General features: G+C 41.8%; 1 protein-coding gene and 1 pseudogene across 1 annotated transcript; one reads left to right on the top strand and one right to left on the bottom strand.

Moving 5' to 3' along the window:
• Nucleotides 1–2,481: 2,481 nt before the first annotated feature.
• On the top strand, nucleotides 2,482–3,880 carry LOC102955856 (annotated as a pseudogene).
• A 4,671-nt stretch (nucleotides 3,881–8,551) lies between these two features.
• On the bottom strand, nucleotides 8,552–20,603 carry LOC122235275 (protein ARMCX6-like). Its single transcript, XM_042973960.1, has 2 exons — nucleotides 20,522–20,603; nucleotides 8,552–9,706 (listed from the first exon to the last, which is right to left on the bottom strand). The coding sequence occupies exons 1-2, from the start codon at nucleotides 20,601–20,603 to the stop codon at nucleotides 9,150–9,152; spliced, it is 639 nt and encodes a 212-aa protein (XP_042829894.1). The 3' UTR covers nucleotides 8,552–9,149.
• Nucleotides 20,604–21,828: the final 1,225 nt, after the last annotated feature.

Genomic DNA, 21,828 nt, shown 5'->3' with positions numbered 1-21,828 from the left:
ATATTTTTATAATATTGTCAAGTTTTACTTGCTAAAGGGACTGCAGCAGACTAAGGTTAAGAATAAGCATGGATGCAGGGGACCAAGTGGGCAACATATAGGACACTGCCCTATATGTTTGCCTCAGTCCTCAGGGGCTAGAACAAGGAAAGCTGTATGTGGAGATAGGAAGCTCTACAAACCATATATCATGCATCTCACATAACATGATATCCACAAGACTGTGCAAAGACAGGTCAACCAATTCTTCGCATTTCATCTTAAATTAAAATTTAATTTATTAAAAAAATCAGTCACATCCTAGTGGTTCAAAGTTTAAAAGATAACAAAAAATATACATTAAAAATCTCCTTCCCGAGGCACCAGGGTGGCTCAGTTGATTGAGCATCCAACTTCTGCTCAGGTCATGATCTGGTGGTTCATGAGTTAGAGCCCTGCATCGGACTCACTACTGTCAGCCTGTCAGCACAGAGCCCAATTCAGATCCTCTGTCCCCCTCTCTCTGCCCCTGCTCTGCTTGCACTCCCCCAAAATAATAAATAAATATTAAAAAAAATATCTTTCCTACCTCTCTGTCACCACTACCCAGTCATTGTTACCAGTTTCTTGTGCACCATTCTAGAGAAAACATATATGTATATGCATACATATAATCACATATAATCACACACATATAATCTTGTAAATCCTTTGATATCACTACTACATATACCTTAGTTTATAACTGAATATTACTTAATTGCATAAATATGTCATAATTATTTTGTCAGTCCCCTATGTGTGGATATTTAATGTTTTACTCCCCATTTTTTTATATTACAAATAATGATTAAATGCTCATACATATTTCCTTTTCTTTCCTTCTCCCTTCTGTCTTTCCTCTTTTTATACACCCAATTTGGGTAGATTAATTTATACTTCTGAGTGTTTCCCTTTGTCCTACTGAATATACTTGAACACTTATTGCCAGGTTTCTCTGCTTTAGATGGTATCTTTTGTCTGCAGCTACTTAAGGATAAGAAAACCAACATAATTATATTACCTCCCACCTTCTTTTTCTTTCCCCTCACAGTTTCTGTTAAGTATTAATTTCTATTCCATCTGGGTTACCACCATTACATTTTTTTCAGATGAATTTTCCTTACCTGCCATGCATTTTTCAGGACCTATATATATATATATATATATATATATATATATCTTAACAATTGGTCTTTGTGAGATGCAAGTATTTATTCAAAGGGAGATATATGACATGGTTATTTGAAATACTTATTTGTGGTAATAACTTGAGCCATTAAACTACTTTTCCTTCCTTCAAAATCATCCCATATCCATACATCCAAGAACAAAGAACAATAGAACATGGTTAAACGTAATGGAGACCTTGCCAGGATTGAAAAAAAAACAAACAAACATGATTGAATAAGCCAGAATAACCAGTTTGAACTACTGCACTCCAGGGAAGAAGGAGCAAGAGAATATAAAAGTAACAAAAAAAAAAAAAAAAAAAAAAAAAAAAAAAAAAAAAGAAAAGAAAGGGTCTATAAGGAGAGTTCCTGGAAAAGAACATTTGTGGAACAATAGGACTTAATTCTTGTCCTTTTCCTTTTCCTTCCTCTTTAGGAGTAACTATGGTGAAGCACTTGATCATTCTCCTTTTTTATTGCTGTTCCAAAAGCAGCAGACCCCACACATATATCTAGTGTGTTGGCACATGGAATAAGAACAGTGGAGTTGAAGGAAATAGCATTGTAGGAGAAGGTAAATGCCTGTTCACCATGCCTATTCACAAGCAAACAAAAACAGACAAATACACAGGAATAAAACCCAAAAAGAAATGGGAAAGATGATTATAAAGAAAACTTCACTAAAGAAAATGAGGATTTAAATAAATGTGCCTAGATGGGAAAATTATAAAGATGCCAACTCTTGCCAATGATTAACCCATAAACTTAGTGCAATTTCACTTAAAACGTTAAAAATTGGATTCTGCATGGACAGACAGACAGATCTAGGCAGGCCACCTTGCTTTCCTCGCGGCACCATGAAGCCTGATCCCCACAGCCGTGGGCAGGCAGCATCACAGAGCTGAGTGATCCTGAGTTGTCTGGACTCCCGCAGTTCCCAGGACAGTGTGTGCCACAAAGCAGACACGGGAAACAGAAGAAGCTTATGATCCTACAGATGACAAAGAAGCCCATTGGTGGAGGATCTTATCCCACTCAAATCTGTAAGATTGATTTCGTAGCAATTGCTTCAGCTGGTATAACCGGAGAACATGATTATTTTCTTCCTTTTGGCCACTAAATGCCTGTGTGCACCACACATTCTGTGAGGGAAGAAGGGCAGAGCTTCTTAGATGATGATGGACATTCCACTGGATGGGACGAGGGCAGAGAGTGTGACATCTAACACAAGGGTGCAGTGTGAACTTCCTCATCTCCCTTCACATCCAGCTCCCTGCCTCCTCTATCCACCATGGTATTTGATTAGTTTTTGCATCATCCTGGACAAGAGGAGGGACTTGTCAACTTGAACGAGGGAGGCTCTAAGAAGTGCATCAACCAAAGGCACCCTCCCGTGGTTTCCTCACACCAGACTCAGAAAGCTGCTCACCTGGAAGAGGCCATTCTGGAGCTGTGAGACTACAGTGAGTGATGCCGATAAGGAGTACTATTTTGAACTGAACCCCTCCTTGTTCAGATATGTTTTGAATTTTTATTGCACAGGTAAGCTACATGTCATGGAGGAGCTGTGTGGGGTTTTTTTCTGTTGCAGTAAGGGCTACTAGGAAGGCAAGGAAGAAAACTATGAGAAAGATTGGGACATGAAAAGCAATGATGTGAGTACAGGCTCTTCTGAAGACTGTTCTCTGAGAAGGAGCTGGATAAGTTTGATAAGCTGCAATTTGGTCAACTACAGAAGATGTGGATTTGAATGGAAAATCCAGCCTACTGCCTGTCTGCCAAGCTCATTGATTGCCATCACCTCCTTGAGTGTGGTGCTGGCCTCCGTTGTGGCCATGTGTGTCCACAGTATATCAGAGTTCCAGCACGAGGATGGAGAGGTAGATGACCCCGTGCTGGAAGGCTTGGAGATTGCATGCATCGCTTGGTTCACCTGCAAGCTTGCCATCTGGCTGCTTGTTTCTCCCTTTCAAAAGAAATTCTGGAAAAACCCTCTGAATATAAGTGACTTCATCTTCATTATTCCCTTCTATGCCACCTTGCCTGTAGACACCAAGGAGGAAGAGAGCGAGGACATTGAGAACATGGGCATGGTGGTCCAGATCTTCAGGCTTATAAGGATTTTCCAAATTCTCAAGCTTGCCCAGCGCTCAGTAGGACTTTGTTCTCTAGATATCACATAGAGACACAGCTACCATGAAGTTAGGCTGTTGCTTCTCTCTCTGTGGGCATTTCCGTTTTTTCTGTGCTTATCTACTCTGTGGAGAAAGATGACCACATCTCCAACCTCACCAGCATCCCTATATGTTGATGGTGGGCCACCATCAGCATGACTACTAGGGGCTATGGAGACAAGCACCGAGTCACCTTGGCCAGGAAGCTTATCGCCAGCACATGCATCATCTGTGCTATCACTATCAATGGCCTATCACCATTATCTTCAACAAGTTTTCCAGAAGCAGAAGGACATTGATGTGAACCAGTGCAGTGAGGACCCACCAGAGACATGTCACAAGCTACCTTACTTTAACAGTAGAGATATTTATGCACAACAGATGCACTCCTTCATCACCAGTCTATCTTCTATGGGAATTGTGGTGAGCAATCCCAAGTCTACATATGCTTCAAGCACTGAAGACAATGAGGATGTTTATAACATGGCATCCTTGGGGAATTACACTGCAACATGAGCAGGGACATTTGTGCCTTTATCTTGCATTCTTTCCTGATGTTAGGTTAACACAGCTTTGTAAACTTCAATGGGTTCATTAAAATCATTAAATTCTCAGTGTGTACCTTACAGCCATACTTGGACATTCGTTGCTCCAAGATGGTAGAATGTTCTTTATTTTTCCACAGTACAGTGAACTAAGTGCCTTGTTCTAAAATTTATGTTTTACAAGAAAGAGTTGTGATATGATTTTGGGAAAAAAGGTGAATGGTGTTGGGTGGAACTTATTGCTATGCCTTACATATCATTCTGTGTTTGTCATTTACTCAATTGAGCTAAGTGTGAATTACTGATAAGAAGAACCAAAGGTCCAGTGACTGAAGACTACATGCTTGTTAAGATCCACAAAAGGAGACAATGCATGTAAATCCATGTTCATATTCTAAACATGGGAATTTGGAGCACACTTGCCTAATTCTGTATGGGAAAAAATTGGATTCTGCAATGAATGACATTAGTGTAACTCATTATACATTTAGAGAAAATTAAGATACAAAGTCTACCTCAAACCACATGTACAAAAACACACACACATTACAAATATACGCTACTAGTAGGTTAAAAAAAGAACCTAACTCTAAAGAAATTCTTTCTTTAACTCTAAAAAGAAAAACTGTACTTATATTAAAAGGAAATATAGGCAGGGTGCCTGGGGGGGTTCAGTCAGTTCAGCATCTGACTCTTGATTTCAGCTCAGGTCACAATCACCGGGTTGTGTGATCAAGCCCTGTGTCAGGTTACACACTGGGCATGGAGGCCTACTTCACATTCTCTCTCTCTCTCTCTCTCTCTCTCTCTCTCTCTCTCTCTCTCCTCTCTCTCTCTGCCACTCCACCCCACTTGTTCTCTCTCTCTCTCTAAAAAAAAATATTAAAGAAAAGAAGGAAATATAGGCAAATGTTTTCTAGTAAATATGGGATGTGAAGACTCCTAAAAAAATATCACAGTTCAATACAAACATTGACAGGAACAGACTAGTTAAAATTCCAGATTGATGAAACATACCACAATAAAAATAAAAAATCAAGGGCAGTGTTGAGAGAAACTATTGAGCCATGAATGCAACATGTGACAATAGGCATACTTCAACAGTGGCAAAAGACTACCATGTGCAAAGTGCAGCAAATCTAAACATAGAAAATGAACTTGCTTTTCTCTCACACAAATACAGTAATTTTGGTGAGGGAAGAAACCAGTCCCCACTTTCCCGTGTTGTTAAAGTAGGCTGGGGTACGGGGTTCGTATGTTTCCTGTGAGCCAGGATATGTCCTGAGAAGGAACCTGGGACAGAGGCCTGCTCACAAGCACCAATACATACCTCCCTGCTAACACACACACCACCTGCCATAGGGCCCCCCCCAGTGAGCTGAGGGTCCCCGAGTCAGTTAGGAGTTCCTGGGAGAAAGGTGTGCCTCAGGACACAATTCCCACCGGGAAGCCACAGAGGGGATGCTCAGCTGGGTGCATGAAGATCCCATATGTGCCACACTGCAGCGTGAGAATGGAGTGCTAAATGGTGCTGGGTTAATTTGCTACCCCTTTGGGGAAAGAAGTCAAGTTGGATCACACCCCCTACCTTTCACAAAGGTAACTTCCAAGTAGATCTGTGAGACCCTTTAAGTGTAAAAGTATGAAGGAATTAGGAGACCCTACAGGAGACTCTTTGTAATTGGGGCATGAGGGAGGACATCCTAAGCCACACACAAAAACAAGAGGCAATGAGGGAAAAGAAGCCTGCCTTCTGGGTAACAGGAGGCCAAGAGCAAGAGAGGAGGGAAGTGACAGGGTGTGAGGTGATGCATGCAGCATGTGTAGCAGACAAGGGACTGGCCGATCCTCTGCAGGACTGTCCTGGACTGTGGTGTAGCACCCATCTGCATCTTAGACCAACGGGTGGCCCGCCCCTGGAAAGGAGCCTGGAGCCAGCACTGGCCACAGTTGTCAAACTCTAAGCTGAATGGTGCTGTGGCGGCTTAGAGATTGACTTGGTGAGGGCTGTGCCTATCTGTGGGTGGCATATCAAGGTGAGGGGATTATGGTTGAAACTGTTTTGAGAGTGGCACATAGGGCCCCGGGGAAGGATGCAGACTTTGAGACTGGAGGCATCCGCTGGGAAGCTGGATGTCTGCAACCTCAGGAGCCACTTAATGGGGGCGGGGGGAGGTCAAATCACAAATTTCCCAGGAGAGGCAGCAAGCTGGGGAGGGCACTGGGAGCTAGTGTGCAAGCCGGTACCCACAGGCACCAAATGTAGACGTAATCATGAGATGAATAAGAAGCAGAACCAGGGCTTTTTGGGAGCTGGAAGGCAGTCTGTGGGGGCAGTTCCAGATTTAGCCAAGAGGCAGGCAAGGCTGGGGTGGGCCCCATCAAGGCAGGGCCCTTCCCCACAGAGTGTGACAATCTCAAGCATCGATGACCTTGTCAAATATTTCCCATGGGGAAGCCCAGAAAGAATCTGTTAGTTGCAGCAGGCAGGTAGGCAAGTTTGGTGCCCGGTGGTCCCATGCTGTTTCATTCTGAATTAGGTATGAGAGGGGGCACCATGGTCTTTCTGGTGCTGAAAGCCTCTGTATGTCTTAATCAGGCCCTGAGTGGCAGGCATGCTCCTGAGTCCCCTCCACTGCCTCTAGGGCTCCTGCTCTGGCACAGCAACCAACCAAGGGATGAAGGGCAGACCAGAGGCCTGAGCTTCCAGACACAAGGAGTGTTTTCTGGAGGGCAGTGCCAGCAGACACAGAGGAGGCTCTTGAGTTGGGCCAAAACCACACCATGAAGACCCTTCGATGCCAACAGGCTTCCCAGGGACAGAAAGTTGCTCAGGAGATAGGCAGAAAGCCTCCAAGGCCCTCCCTGAGTTAGAAGTCAGCCGTGGCCTAAAAACGCCAAGTGCCTGCCTTGGAGATGGAGGACAAGTGCCTGTGGCAGCACTCGACTGTTGATTTGGCAGAGCAAAGAGGAGAAGGGAGGCATGTGTTAACTTGGGGCCCCAAGCCAGGAGGAAGGAGAAAATCTTTTCTGCCTTTGTGCTGAGATTAAAGAGAATGAGCATGAGGGTGTCACTGAAGACAGCATTGGCCAAGCAGGCTCCACTGGGACAAGTGGGTGTGGGAGCTGTCTGCACGGCCATTCTACTTGGGAAATAGATTGCCCAGTCCACCTGAGGCTGGCTTGGGAGAAAGGGGTGGTCGCATTAGCAACTCTTAAGCAACATGGCAGGGCCCAGCAGCCAGCAGAGGAATAGAGTTCCCGGGGGGTGGGGGGGTGAGCCCTACTGGGGCGTGGTGTCACAGCAACCACAAGTCACATGCTGGCCATCCAAGGTGCCAGTGCCTGGGAAGAAGCAGTGTCTCCATTGCATGTTGGAAGATTCTGGGGCACCTGGCAGGTGCCCGTGCCTGCTAGTCAGCCCGAAGCACAGGGCGGATGGAAAAAAGTCTTAGAGTTGTAATCTACCTGCAACCCAAACTCTGGGAGAAGGGAGAAAAAGTAAAACTGTGCTCTGTGCAGAGGAGAGCAGTCTGAAAGCAGAGCACACACAGAGTGCTGATGTGCAGGGCACAGTGGCCCAGAGCAGCATCCCATGGAGACCAGGAGAGGGCACCAGGCACAGAAGCAGCTCTGCCCAAGGGAAGCTTCTTGTTGAGCCTGTTGGCCAGGGCTCTGAGGAAGAGGACCATTGCTTGACACATCAATAGCCATCAGGGAACCTGGCTTTGGTGATGCAAGGGCCAAGGTGCTGCTGGGAGGGGTCTGGCAGTATTGAGAGGGGTGGCAGCGTGACTTGCCCAGATCCACGGAGTGGTTCAATGCACAGGGCTGGGTTCCTCCTTTCCTCCTAGGGATGCCAGGAGCTTGGATGGAGGTGACAGAGATGTCTCCCCATGGACCTGTCATACCCTGCTACCACCCTCAACATCTGCCCTACCACCCCAATGGGGAGTTCATGGAAGGCTCTGCTGGCCCCTTCTTGGGTTTCACCGAAGGTACCAGGGAAAGGGCAGAAAGGAGGTTCCCCCAGAGGAAGCAGAGGCCAACACTTCTCGCTCTGCCAGGAATCTGGGCTTGGGGTCCCAAGGGAGGGAGGGGGCCTGGAGGTAGGTTTAACAGCCGCTTTGCAGGAGAGACAGAACTACACAAAGTGGGCACTCGGAGAGCGGCAACCATCACTGCTATACTAGTGCGTGACATGCGCAGGGATGGGTTGTCCAGTGGTCCCCAAGGACGTGTACACACACCCCAAGGATACTGACCTTCCTATTTAGGCTGGCAGTCAAGGAAAGACACTTTCGTTGAGGGATTTCTCTGCTCCAGGTGCCAGGCACTGTGCCGCCTGCTTCAAAAGTGTTGTCTCTTTCAGTCCTCCCAACACTCCATCCTGATTCCACTAACCCCACCTCCACTCCCCTGCTCCCACCCCCAGCCCTCCAGCCCCTTCTTGAGGCTTATCCTGAGCACTGCAGCCCACCTCTACCCCGCCTCCTGTGAGCACTGATAAGCATGCATTTGTCAGGGAGCAAAGGCCCCCAGTTAGTTAGCGTGGGTTGGTGTCGGTTGGTCGCGTATTTTTGTCTTCCTCTTCATGTAGACTGTAAACTCAAGGGCAAGTTCCATGTCTCACTTTTGCCAATCAAAGCACACACCTTTATTGATGATACATACAAATGGTAGGTTTGGGTGGATAAGGTTAAGTCAGTACAGCACACAAAAGGGGGGTGTAGGTTTTTGATGAATAGGTTCACCATCCATCAGCTCGCAAAGAAGAAGCAGTAAATGAGAAAGAATTCAACCTAAGCAGCAACAAAAGCATTTTCAGCACAAGCTCCGATATGTGTCTGGTCTCCACAAAATGGTCCCGCTTAGACAGGGAGACCACCACGGGCAGGGCATCCCTCATGATGCTATAATAGGATGTTCTGTACCCACATCTGGCAGCTGGAATGATCCCTTTACCACAGGAAGAAGGCCACAAGGGAGTGACTGACAATGCACATTGCCTGCAGACTGCAAAACCAAGAAGTTACTCCAAGCCCTGTGGGAACCCCTGCCTGGCCAATAGGAGTGTGGTCCTCGATTTAGCGAGTGTAACTTTCACCCCGTGATGTGGTGATGGGCTAAGACTGGATCTTCAACAGCACCCACTGCAGATTCTTTGAGTGAGAACACATGTGTGTGTTCACCAGAAGGGTTTTGGGCAGATTCAGTTCCATTCTGTTCGAGATGGCCATTTAAGAGGCCAGGGTGTCCAGGAGAACCTGTCTGTTTCCGTTCCTCATAAAGAGGGACATGAATGAGAGCAGCATTTGGGCACCCAGCAATTCCCCTGCCAAGACTGGCTTTTCGGACAAACCCATCAACAGTTTCAAAACCTGAAGCTCAGCACATCCACTTCCCTCTGCTATCAAAGGAAACTTCAAGTCTGAAACGGACTTGGCAAGCATGTTATTAATAACTGTCATGCTTATTAACAAATTTAATCCGGCCTGCTGCAGAAACGAGTTGCAGCAATGTGACACAGTCTCCCGACACACTTCATTGATGTACATCTTAATCTGCCCCTGATTTTCAATACGTGCATTCAAGTTATCCGGAGCACATAAAGCTTTCTTCTTAATAGCGGGGTCAGGAGTGGGAATCGCGTTTCCAACAATGGAGAGGCTGGCCAAATGACTATTGATATTGTGGATAAATGAAAAACCAGCATCCTTGGGCTGAGCAAACCACATTTTGCCCTGAATGAAAGGACGCTTGGAGAGGTCAAGAACACAACTGAAATTTGTAATATCTTAAGCACCACACAAAAAAATGTGATCATTTTAATTGGGGAAAGAGTGATTCTTCTCTATTGGGACATTGTCCTCTTTGGAAAGCCCTGTTTTTTGTTTTGTTTTGTTTTGTTTTGAAATAAAGACATTCTCAGACAAAAAATATATACCAGTATCAAATTCAAGTATGACTGGCTGGCTCTGTCAGTGGAGCATGCAACTCATATATATATAAATATATAGATAGATAGATAGATAGTGATAGAGGTATATAAATAGATATAGATAGATATAGATATAGATATAGATATAGATATAGATATAGATATGAGCAAATTCATACTAGAAGAAATACTAAATGTTGTTCTTCAAGCATAATGAAAATTTATCTTTTTACAAAGCAGGAAGAAAAGAACTACAAAGGAAAATGTAAATATGTGAGTCTTGACCATATGAAATAATTTTAAGAATTCTTAAAATATTGAAATATAAAGAGAAATAGGTTGGAAGCATATAGAAAGTTTGAATGCATGACAACAATACCATATACATTGAGATGAGGGTAAGTGGAGTTGGCATGTGAAGTCCTGTGAGCTGTCTGAGAAAAGGGGGAAAAGGATTGATTCATAGAAAACTTTGAAAAATCAAGAATGCATGTTGTAATGTATAGGGTAATCACTAAACAATAGTGAATTAGTACAACTATCAAGCTAGTAAAGAGGAATAATAAAAAAGTGAATAAATCCTAAAGAAGATAAGAAAAAAATTGGGACATAGAGTAGGCTGGTCAAATAGAAATCACTGAATAAGATAAGAGATTATACTCTAAATGTATCAGAAATTACATTAAGTTAAAACATAATAAATGCTTCAGTTCAAACATAAATATTGAAATATTGGATACAAATAACAAAACACAACTATATGCTGTTCAGAAAGGATACATCTAAAACTCAAACATACAGAAAGTTTGAAAGTGTAAAAATGTAAAATATATACCATGAAAGCATTAACTAAACAAAAATTGATAAAGATATACTAGCATCAGGGGCACCTGGGTGGATCAGTCAGTTAAACATCCAACTCTTGATTTTGGCTCAGGTCATCTTATCGTTGGTGGGATCAAGCCCCACATCAGGCTCTGTACTGACAGCATGAAACCTGCTTAGAATTCTCTCTACCCCTCTCTCTCTCTCTTTGCCCCTCCCCCCACTCGTGCTCACTCACTCTCTCTGTCTCAAAATAAATAAATAAACTAAAAAAATACTAATATCAAATAAAATGGGTACTATGTCAAAAAGCATTACTAGAGATAAAGAGGGATAATACATGAGGGAAAATGTAGAATTCACCAGAAAGATGTAACAATTCTAAATTTGTATGCATCTAATAACATAGTTTCAAAATATATAAAACAGAAATGGACAGAACTACAAGAAATAATAGAGATCCCCAATAACAGTGGGAGATTTTAACATATCTCTTTTTATAGCTGACAGAATGAGCAAATAAAAATGGCAGACACATAAATTTGAACATGACTGGCAAAATTGACCCAATTAATTCAAACCTTGGTTGATATAAAGCTATACTCAACAATTACAACATATATGTTTATATATTATTTTTAAAAACATACAGAATATGTACCTGGGAGTACCTGGGTGTCTCAGTTGGTTAAGCGTCCAACTTCGACTCAGGTCATGATATCATGGCTCATTGGTTTGAGCCCCATATAGAACTCTGTGCTGACTGCTCAGAGCCTGGATGCTTCAGATTCTATGTCTCCTGTCTCTCTGTACTTTCCCCGTTCTCTCTCTCTCTCTCTCTCCCTCTCATAAATAAACTAAAAATCATACAGAACGTGTATAAAAATTGATCATATCCTGAGCTATACATCAAGTTCTAACATTGCAAAAAGATTAAAGTCATACAGAGTATGTTTTCTCACCATGGTGCAATTAACTAAAAATCAGTAATAACAATGTAATAACTAAAATCCACGTATTTTTTGGAATTAGGAAATACACTTCTAATAACATATGGGTCAAAGAAGAAATTACATTTAAAATTAGAAAGCATTTTTCATGGGATGGTAATGAAAATATTATGTTCAAAGTTTTGAAAGATGCTCTGCTTCTAGCTATAATGGCCTACTAATAGAAGACTAATCCCCCCCCCCATTTAGAAGGACAAGAAAACCTGAAAAATTCATTGTTATTATATTTAAATAGATTAAATTACTTAAAGAAATCAGAAAACTTCCAAAGCAGCCAGGATTGAGGTACCAAAATCCTGGAAAGAAGGGAAATTTAATGAGGTGAACTGACATTTGGCACCAATTTTCCCCTTGAGGCATTGACCAGTCCATTATCAGCATTGGTGAAGAGGCTGAAAAAGAAGCTGGGAAGATACAGAAACCTGAATAGAGCTTTTAGTAATTATGCAGAGTTAAGGAGTCAAAATCCAGAGCACAAAGCCAACTAGACAGCCAGGGTTTGATGGGCTAATATCCTGGAGAAAAAGAAATTACAAAGAAATGAAATGGGTAGTCTGAGTTAATTTTCTCCTTGATGCATTCACCAATTCTTAATAGGTGTAGAACTAGAAGCGAAGAAGCCAAGTAGAAATAGGTAATTAAGAGTCTGGGAAGATAAACAGAGCTATTGGCAATTTCAAAGTGCAGGAAAGATGAAAAATTGGAATTTGGGGACTTCCAAGATTGGGGGAACTGATAAATTCCCCAGGCTGTCAGTTAGAAGCCCTGAAGAATTACACACTGGAAGTAAGGGTGACCTAGAAATAGAATAGGTCTGAAAAGATTGAAATCCAACCTCAAAATAGTTTAATTCTTGATTTACTTAAGCTAAATTACTCCTTTGTATACTGCTTTCCCAAAGCAAAAGAAAATCCTCTACAAATTAAGAAAATTTCATCTAAATTTGCTAGAATTTTTCATTCATAATGTTTAACATTCAAACAAAAGCACACGAGAGACATGACAAACAGAAATTATTTTTAAAAGGAGAATCCAAAGAAGAAGAAATAGAAATAGAAAAAATAGAAAAAGAAAAGAATAGAAATAGAAAATAAATAGAAATAGAAAAAAGAAATAAATCTATAAGAGATTAAGCTATTGGATGCATTAGGCATAGACTTTAATTATAATTTATACGTTCAAGAAAACAAATGACAAGTCATCTAAAAACAGAAATGAGGAGGGGGGAATCAAATGGAAATTCTTTTTTTAAGTTTACTTATTTATTTTTTGACAGAGAAAGAGAGCAGGGGAGGGGCAAAGAGAGAAAGAGAGGGATAATCTCAAGCAGGCTGCACTGACACCAACATGGAGCTCAAATTCACAAACCATGAGATCATAACCTGAGCTAAAGTCAAGAGTCAGATGCTTAACTGAGTGAGCCACCCTGGTGCCACCAAATGGAAATTCTAAAACTAAAAAACATAATAGTCATTTTTTTTCAATATATGAAGTTTATTGTCAAATTGGTTTCCATACAACACCCAGTGCTCATCCCAAAAGGTGCCCTCCTCAATACCCATCATCCACCCTCCCCTCCCTCCCACCCCCCATCAACCCTCAGTTTGTTCTCAGTTTTTAAGAGTCTCATGCTTTGGCTCTCTTCCACTCTAACCTCTTTTTTTTTTCCTTCACCTCCCCCATGGGTTACTGTTAAGATTCTCAAGATCCACATAAGAGTTAAACCATATGGTGTCTGTCTTTCTCTGTATGGCTTATTTCACTTAGCATAACACTCTCCAGTTTCATCCATGTTGCTACAAAGGGCCATATTTCATTCTTTCTCATTGCCACGTAGTACTCCATTGTGTATGTAGACCACAATTTCTTTATCCATTCACCAGTTGATGGACATATAGGTTCTTTCCATAATTTGGCTATTGTTGAAAGTGCTGCTATAAACATTGGGGAACAAGTGCCCCTATGCATCAGTACTCCTGCATCCCTTGGGTAAATTCCTAGCAGTGCTATTGCTGGGTCATAGGGTAGGTCTATTGTTAATTTTTTGAGGAACCCCCACACTGTTTTCCAGAGCGGCTGCACCAATTTGCATTCCCACCAACAGTGCAAGAGGCTTCCCGTTTCTCCACATCCTCTCCAGCATCTATAGTCTCCTGATTTGTTCATTTTGGCCACTCTGACTGGCGTGAGGTGATATCTCAGTGTGCTTTTGATTTGTATTTCCCTGATGAGGAGCGACGTTGAGCATCTTTTCATGTGCCTGTTGGCCATCTGAATGTCTTCCTTAGAGAAGTGTCTATTCATGTTTTCTGCCCATTTCTTTACTGGGTTATTTGTTTTTCAGGTGTGGAGTTTGGTGAGCTCTTTATAGATTTTGGATACTAGCCCTTTGTCCGATATGTCATTTGCAAATATCTTTTCCCATTCCGTTGGTTGCCTTTTAGTTTTGTTGTTGTTTCCTTTGCTGTGCAGACGATATTATCTTCATAAGGTCCCAGTAATTCATTTTTCCTTTTAATTCCCTTGCCTTTGGGGATGTGTCAAGTAAGAAATTGCTACGACTGAGGTCAGAGAGGTCTTTTCCTGCTTTCTCCTCTAGGGTTTTGATGGTTTCCTGTCTCACATTCAGGTCCTTTATCCATTATGAGTTTATTTTTGTGAATGGTGTGGGAAAGTGGTCTAGTTTCATCCTTCTGCATGTTGCTGTCCAGTTCTCCCAGCACCATTTGTTAAAGAGACTGTCTTTTTTCCATTGGATGTTCTTGCCTGCTTTGTCAAAGATGAGTTGTCCATACATTTGTGGGTCTAGTTCTGGGGTTTCTATTCTATTCCATTGGTCTATGTGTCTGTTTTTGTGCCAATACCATGCTGTCTTGATGATGACAGCTTTGTAGTAGAGGCTAAAATCTGGGATTGTGATGCCTCCTGCTTTGGTCTTCTTCTTCAAAATTACTTTGGCTATTCGGGGCCTTTTGTGGTTCCATATGAATTTTAGGATTGCTTGTTCTAGTTTCGAGAAGAGTGCTGGTGCAATTTTGATTGGAATTGCATTGAATGTGTGGATAGCTTTGGGTAGTATTGACATTTTGACAATATTTATTCTTCCAATCCATGAGCAGGGAATGTCTTTCCATTTCTTTATATCTTCTTCAATTACCTTCATAAGCTTTCTATAGTTTTCAGCATACAGATCTTTTACATCTTTGGTTAGATTTATTCCTAGGTATTTTATGCTTCTTGGTGCAATTGTGAATGGGATCAGTTTCTTTATTTGTCTTTCTGTTGCTTCATTATTACTGTATAAGAATACAACTGATTTTTGTACATTGATTTTGTATCCTGCAACTTTGCTAAATTCATGTATCAGTTCTAGGAGACTTTTGGTGGAGTCTATCGGATTTTCCATGTATAATATCATGTCATCTGCAAAAAGTGAAAGCTTGACTTCATCTTTGCCAATTTGGATGCCTTTGATTTCCTTTTGTTGTCTGATTGCTGATGCTAGCACTTCCAACACTATGTGAAACAACAGCGGTGAGAGTGGGCATCCCTGTCGTGTTCCTGATCTCAGGGAAAAAGCTCTCAGTTTTTCCCCATTGACGATGATGTTAGCTGTGGGCTTTTCATAAATGGCTTTGATGATGTTTAAGTATGTCCCTTCTATCCCGACTTTCTCAAGGGTTTTTATTAAGGAAGTTGCTGAATTTTGTCAAAGGCCTTTTCTGCATCAATTGACAGAATCATATGGTTATTATCTTTACTTTAATTAATATGATGTATCACATTGATTGATTTGCAAGTGTTGAACCAGCCCTGCATCCCAGGAATGAATTCCACTTGATCATGGTGAATAATTCTTTTTATATGCTGTTGAATTCGATTTGCTAGTATCTTATTGAGAATTTTTGCCTCCATATTCATCAGGGATATTGGCCTGTAGTTCTCATTTTTAACTGGGTCTCTGTCTGGTTTTGGAATCAAAGTAATACTGGCTTCCTAGAATGAATCGGGAAGTTTCCCTTCCCTTTCTATTTTTTGGAACAGCTTGAGAAGGATAGGTATTATCTCTGCTTTAAACGTCTGGTAGAACTGCCCTGGGAAGCCATCCGGTCCTGGACTCTTATTTGTTGGGAGATTTTTGATGACTGAATCAATTTCTTCGCTGGTTAGGGGTCTGTTCAAGTTTTCTATTACCTCCTGATTGAGTTTTGGAAGCATGTGGGTGTTTAGGAATTTGTCCATTTCTTCCAGGTTGTCTAGTTTGTTGGTATATAATTTTTCATAGTATTCCCTGATAATTGCTTGTATCTCTGAGCGATTGGTTGTCATAATTCCATTTTCATTCATGATTTTATCTATTTGGGTCATCTCCCTTTTCTTTTTGAGAAGCCTGGCTAGAGGTTTATCAATTTTATTTCTTTTTTCAAAAAACTAACTCTTGATTTAATTGATCTGCTCTACAGTTATTTTAGATTCTATATTGTTTATTTCTGCTCTGATCTTTATTATTTCTCTTCTTCTGCTGGGTTTAGGCTGTCTTTGCTGTTCTGCTTCTGTTTCCTTTAGGTGTGCTGTTAGATTTTGTATTTGGGATTTTTCCTGTTTCTTGAGATAGGCCTGGATTGCAATGTATTTTCCTCTCAGGACTGCCTTCACTGCATCCCAAAGCATTTGTATTGTTGTTTTTTCATTTTCATTTTTTTCCATATTTTTTTAAAATTTCTTCTCTAATTGCCTGGTTGATCCATTCATTCTTTAGCAGGGTGTCCTTTAACCTCCATGCTTTTGGAGGTTTTCCAGACTTTTTCCTGTGGTTGATTTCAAGTTTCATAGCACTGTGGTCTGAAAGAATGCATGGTATGATTTCAATTCTTGTATATTTATGAAGGGCTGTTTTGTGACCCAGTATGTGATCTATCTTGGAGAATGTTCCATGTGCACTCGAGAAGAAAGTACATTCTGTTGCTTTGGGATGCAGAGTTCTAAATATATCAGTCAAGTCCATCTGATCCAATGTATCATTCAGGGCCCTTGTTTTTCTATCAATCGTGTGTCTAGATGATCTATCCATTTCTGTAAGTGGAGTGTTAAAGTCCCCTGCAATTACCACATTCTTATCAATAAGGTTGCTTATGTTTGTGAGTAATTGTTTTATACATCTGGGGGCTCCTCTATTCGGCGCATAGACATTTATAATTGTTAGCTCTTCCTGATGGACAGACCCTGTGATTATTATATAATGCCCTTCTTCATCTCTTGTTACAGCCTTTAATTTAAAGTCTACTATGTCTGATATATGTATGGCTACTCCAGCTTTCTTTTGACTTCCAGTGGCATGATAAATAGTTCTCCATCCCCTCACTCTCAATATGAAGGTGTCCTCAGGTCTAAAATGAGTCTTTTGTATACAGCAAATAGATGGGTCTTGTTTTTTTTATCCATTCTGATACCCTATGTCTTTTGGTTGGTGCATTTAGTCCATTTACATTCAGTGTTATTATAGAAAGATACAGGTTTAGAGTCATTGTGATGTCCATAGGTTCCATGCTTGTAGCGATGTCTCTGGTACTTTGTCTCACAGGATCCCCCTTAGGATCTCTTGTAGGGCTGGTTTAGTGGTGACGAATTCCTTCAGTTTTTGTTTGTTTGGGAAGACCTTTATCTCTCCTTCTATTCTAAATGACAGACTTGCAGGATAAAGGATTCTCAGCTGCATATTTTTTTCTGTTCATCACATTGAAGATCTCCTGCCATTCCTTTCTGGCCTGCCAAGTTTCAGTAGAGAGATCAGTCACGATTCTTATAGGTCTCCCTTTATATGTTAGAGTACATTTATCTCTAGCTGCTTTCAGAATTTTCTCTTTATCCTTCTATTTTGCCAGTTTCACTATGATATGTCGTGCAGAAGATCGATTCAAGTTACGACTGAAGGGAGTTCTCTGTGCCTCTTGGATTTCAATGCCTTTTTCCTTCCCCAGATAAGGGAAGTTCTCAGCTATGATTTCTTCAAGTACACCTTCAGCACCTTTCCCTCTCTCTTCCTCCTCTGGAATACCAATTATGCGTATATTATTTCTCTTTAGTGCATCACGTAGTTCTCTATTTTTCCCCTTATACTCCTGGATTTTTTTATCTCTCTTTTTCTCAGCTTCTTCTTTTTCCATAATTTTATCTTCTAGTTCACCTATTCTCTCCTCTGCCTCTTCAATCCAAGCCGTGGTTGTCTCCATTTTATTTTGCAGTTCATTGATAGCATTTTTTAGCTCCTCCTGGCTGTTCCTTAGTCCCTTGATCTCTGTAGCAATAGATTCTCTGCTGTCCTTTATACTGTATTCAAGCCCAGCGATTAATTTTATGACTATTATTCTAAATTCACTTTCTGTTATATTGTTTAAATCGTTTTTGATCAGTTCGTTAGCTGTTGTTATTTCCTGGACGTTTTTTGAGGGGAATTCTTCTGTTTCGTCATTTTGGATAGTCCCTGGAGTGGTGCGCAACTGCGGGGCACTTCCCCTGTGCTGTGGTGTATAACTTGCGTTGGTGGTTGGGCCCACAGTCAGACTGATGTCTGCCCCCATCCCACCGCTGGGGCCACAGACTGGTGTATGCCTTCTCTTCCCCTCTCCTAGGGGAGGGATTCACTGTGGGGTGGTGTGGCCCATCTGGGCTACTTGCACACTGCCAGGCTTGTGGTGCTGGGGATCTGGCGTATTAGCTGGGGTGGATCGGCAAGGTGCACGGGGGCGGGAGGAGCATGCTCAGCTCGCTTTTCCTTCAGAGATCCGCTTCAGGAGGGGCTCTGTGGCACCAGGAAGGAGTCAGACCCGCTGGAGGGATGGATCCGCAGAAGCACAGTGTTGGGTGTTTGCATGGTGCAAGCAAGTTCCCTGGCAGGAACTGGTTCACTTTGGGATTTTGGCTGGGGGATGGGCGAGGGAGATGGCGCTGGTGAGCACCTTTGTTCCCCGCCAAGCTGAGCTCTGTCGTCCGGTGCTCAACAACTCTTCCTCCCGTTGTCCTCCAGCCCTCCTCTTCTCTGTGCAGAGCTGTTAGCTTCTAACCTTCCAGATGTCAAATCCCACTTGCTGTCGGAACACACTCCGTCCAGCCCCTCCGCTTCTGCAAGCTAGACTCGGGGTCTCTGCTTGGCCGAGGGGCAGCCCCTCCGCTCCAGCTCCCTCCCGCCAGTCCATGTAGTGCGCACTGCCTCACCGCCCTTCCTACCCACTTCCGTGGGCCTCTTGTCTGCGCTTGGCTCTGGAGACTCCGTTCTGCTAGTCTTCTGGCGGTTTTCTGGGTTATTTAGGCAGGTGTAGGTGGAATCTAATTGATCAGCAGGACGTGCGGTGAGCCCAGCGTCCTCCTATGCCGCCATCTTCCCAGGATCCCCCGTGTTATTGCTTTTTAATGAGTCACTGAGTTCTCTAATTCTTATATCATTCTCATTTGTCTTAGTTTCTCTTTTTTTCTTCTTCATTATTTTCTATATGTTTGTCCTCTATATCACTGATTTGCTGCTCTGCTTCATCCACCTTGCTGCCATGGCATCCTTTAGAGATTGCATCTCAGTTATAGCATTTTTCATTTCATCCTGACTAGATTCTACTTCTTTCATCTCCACAGAAAGGGATTCTAATCTATTTTCAACCCCAGCTAGTATTCTTATTATCGTGATTCTAAACTCTGGTTCAGACATCTTGCTTGTATCTGTATTGATTAAGTCCCTGGCTGTCATTTCTTCTTGTTACTTCTTTTGGGGTGTATTCCTTCATTTCATCATTTTGAAGGAACAAAAAGAAGTAATAAATTAATTTAAAATTAGAAAATTAAAAACAACACAAAAAATATCAAATAAAGGATGCTAGATGCTAGGTGTATTTTGGTCTGGTTTTTTAAAGAAGCTTGACAGAATAGAGAAAAAAACAGGAAAGAAAAGAAAAAAAAATGGGGGAAAAAAAGAAAGCATTTGAAAATTTTGAAAAAATGAATACAATAAAATATAATGACATGAATTGATGAAAGTAAAATAGAATTTAAGAAATGTATAAAAAAGTAAAAAATATAATAGAAAAAAAATTTACATATCTGTTTTATAAAAATAGAAAATAAAAATAAATTTTTCTCTTCCTGTATTCAAGAATAATAAAAGAAAAAAGAAAAAAACTGAAAAGATAGACCAATGAAGAGAATGAAATATGATTGAAATTACATCCAATTTCCCCTAGAAGTCAAACTATGAACCACTTTATAATCTGTAAACTAAACAGACTGAGAGACTTATGTTCCTCTAGAGCATGGTTGGCCAGTTGGGCTGGGCTTGGTGTAACAGCTCTCTTCTCCACTAGATGGTGATGCTTAGCTTACTGGTATTGATTGTGGTGGTGCGTGTAGGCGTGTATGCGCATGTGCAGGAGGGATGAAAATGGCGTCACCCAGCTACCCAGCCTCTAGTTTCAGAGCTCTGTTCCCTCCTCCACCAGCAATCAAGCACCCCTCCTTTGTCTCCAGCTTCTGTCCAGTCTTCATTTCTACACTATCTGAGACCAAGCCATCAGCCTGCCAGACAGCATCTCCTTCCTGAGTTTTAACTCAGGTGGGGGCTGTTTCCAAACCCCTCACAGCTTTGACTTTCCCAGACCCTCTGGGGGAGGGTGTCACTGAGCAATGGCAGCGTCCCCGCCTGCCCCCAGAAACGTTTGTGCAACTCCACTGCTGCAGATGCCCAGATACCGTGGCCAGGTGCCAGCCTGCCCCAGAAAACGTTGGCATGATCTTGTAGTAGCAGCTTTTCAGGGATTATGGTAAATCACAACACACATCTGGCACCAGGGTTCACCCTTAATGTACTTGTTCCGACACCAGTAAATGAGGCTGTTCTCCAGGGTCTGCTGGGACCTTTGCCTGTGGGGCAACCACATAGCCTCTACCAAATGTCCACCCAGCACAAGAACCACCTCTCCCCATGTGGCCCAAGGACCCCTAGGACCTTGCTGTCAGCTCCTGGGGATTCACTCTTCCCACCAGAGCTCTGCCAGGTATCGAAGTGCAGAGTTTAAGACTCTGCGCTCCACTGGTTATAGAGTCTTAGTGGTATTTAAACCCTCTCCTTTCTCCTTTGTCTTAATGGTATTTAAACTCTCCTTTCTCCTTTCTCCTTTCTCCTTTCTCCTTTCTCCCTTTCTTCTTCAGTCTCTTGCAGGTGTTTCCACTCTTTCTCTCCAGATACTTTAAGGGGGAGTTCTTTTCCTGTACTTTCCCCCCTGTCTCTGTCCTCTCCCAGCCAGCAAAAATAGCTCCCTACCCTCCACAGCTTCTCTCTCCCTCATTTCACCTCTCCATGCTATGTACCTGCCAAATTCTGTGGTTCAAGTTTTGCATATTGTTGTGTTAATCCTCAAATAAGTTTTCTAGGTGTGAAATATTGTTTGATGTTGATTTAGCTGCATTTCAGGGGTGAGAGAGGCCAAAAAACTTCTGTGCTGCTCTGCCATATTGGCCTCTCCTTCCAAGCTTTTTAATAAAGGCCATACAGTAAATATTTTAGGCTCTGCAGGCCATATAATCTGCATGACAATTATTCAACTCCACCTTTGTAAAACAAAGCAGTCATAGACAATACATAAACAAATGAATGTTGCTATGTTCAAGCAACATCTGTTTTATCTACAAAAACAGATGTTTGGCCCACAGGCCAGAGTTTGTTAACTCCTGCTCTATGATCACTAATAGAAGAAGGGTAAAATAATATTGTATAAGAGGTAATATGGGGGCAATATGAAATAATAAAAATATTTCCTTAATCAAAGGGGAAAAAGAAAAGAAAGAAAATAAAAGGAAATATATAACAGATTAGCCAAAACAATGGTAAGTTGGTAAACTTAACCACAAATATTTCAGTAATTAAACTAAACAGAAATGATGTAAATAAAGTGAGGAGTATATACAAATATATAGATAGAGCAAATAATCCAATTAGAAGAATAAGAGTGTCACATTGGACAAAAACCAAAATCCAATTGCATTCTGCTTATAACAGATGCAACTTAAGTATAGGAACACATAAATATCTACAGTAAATGAATGGGAACAAATCTACTACACAAATACTAACAAAAAGAAAAACAAAAACAATTGCTTGAGATA

Source organism: Panthera tigris, chromosome X (genome assembly GCF_018350195.1).
Source record: "Panthera tigris isolate Pti1 chromosome X, P.tigris_Pti1_mat1.1, whole genome shotgun sequence".
In the NCBI taxonomy this organism is placed as follows: domain Eukaryota; kingdom Metazoa; phylum Chordata; class Mammalia; order Carnivora; family Felidae; genus Panthera; species Panthera tigris.
This window is presented reverse-complemented; position numbering and strand designations above follow the sequence as displayed.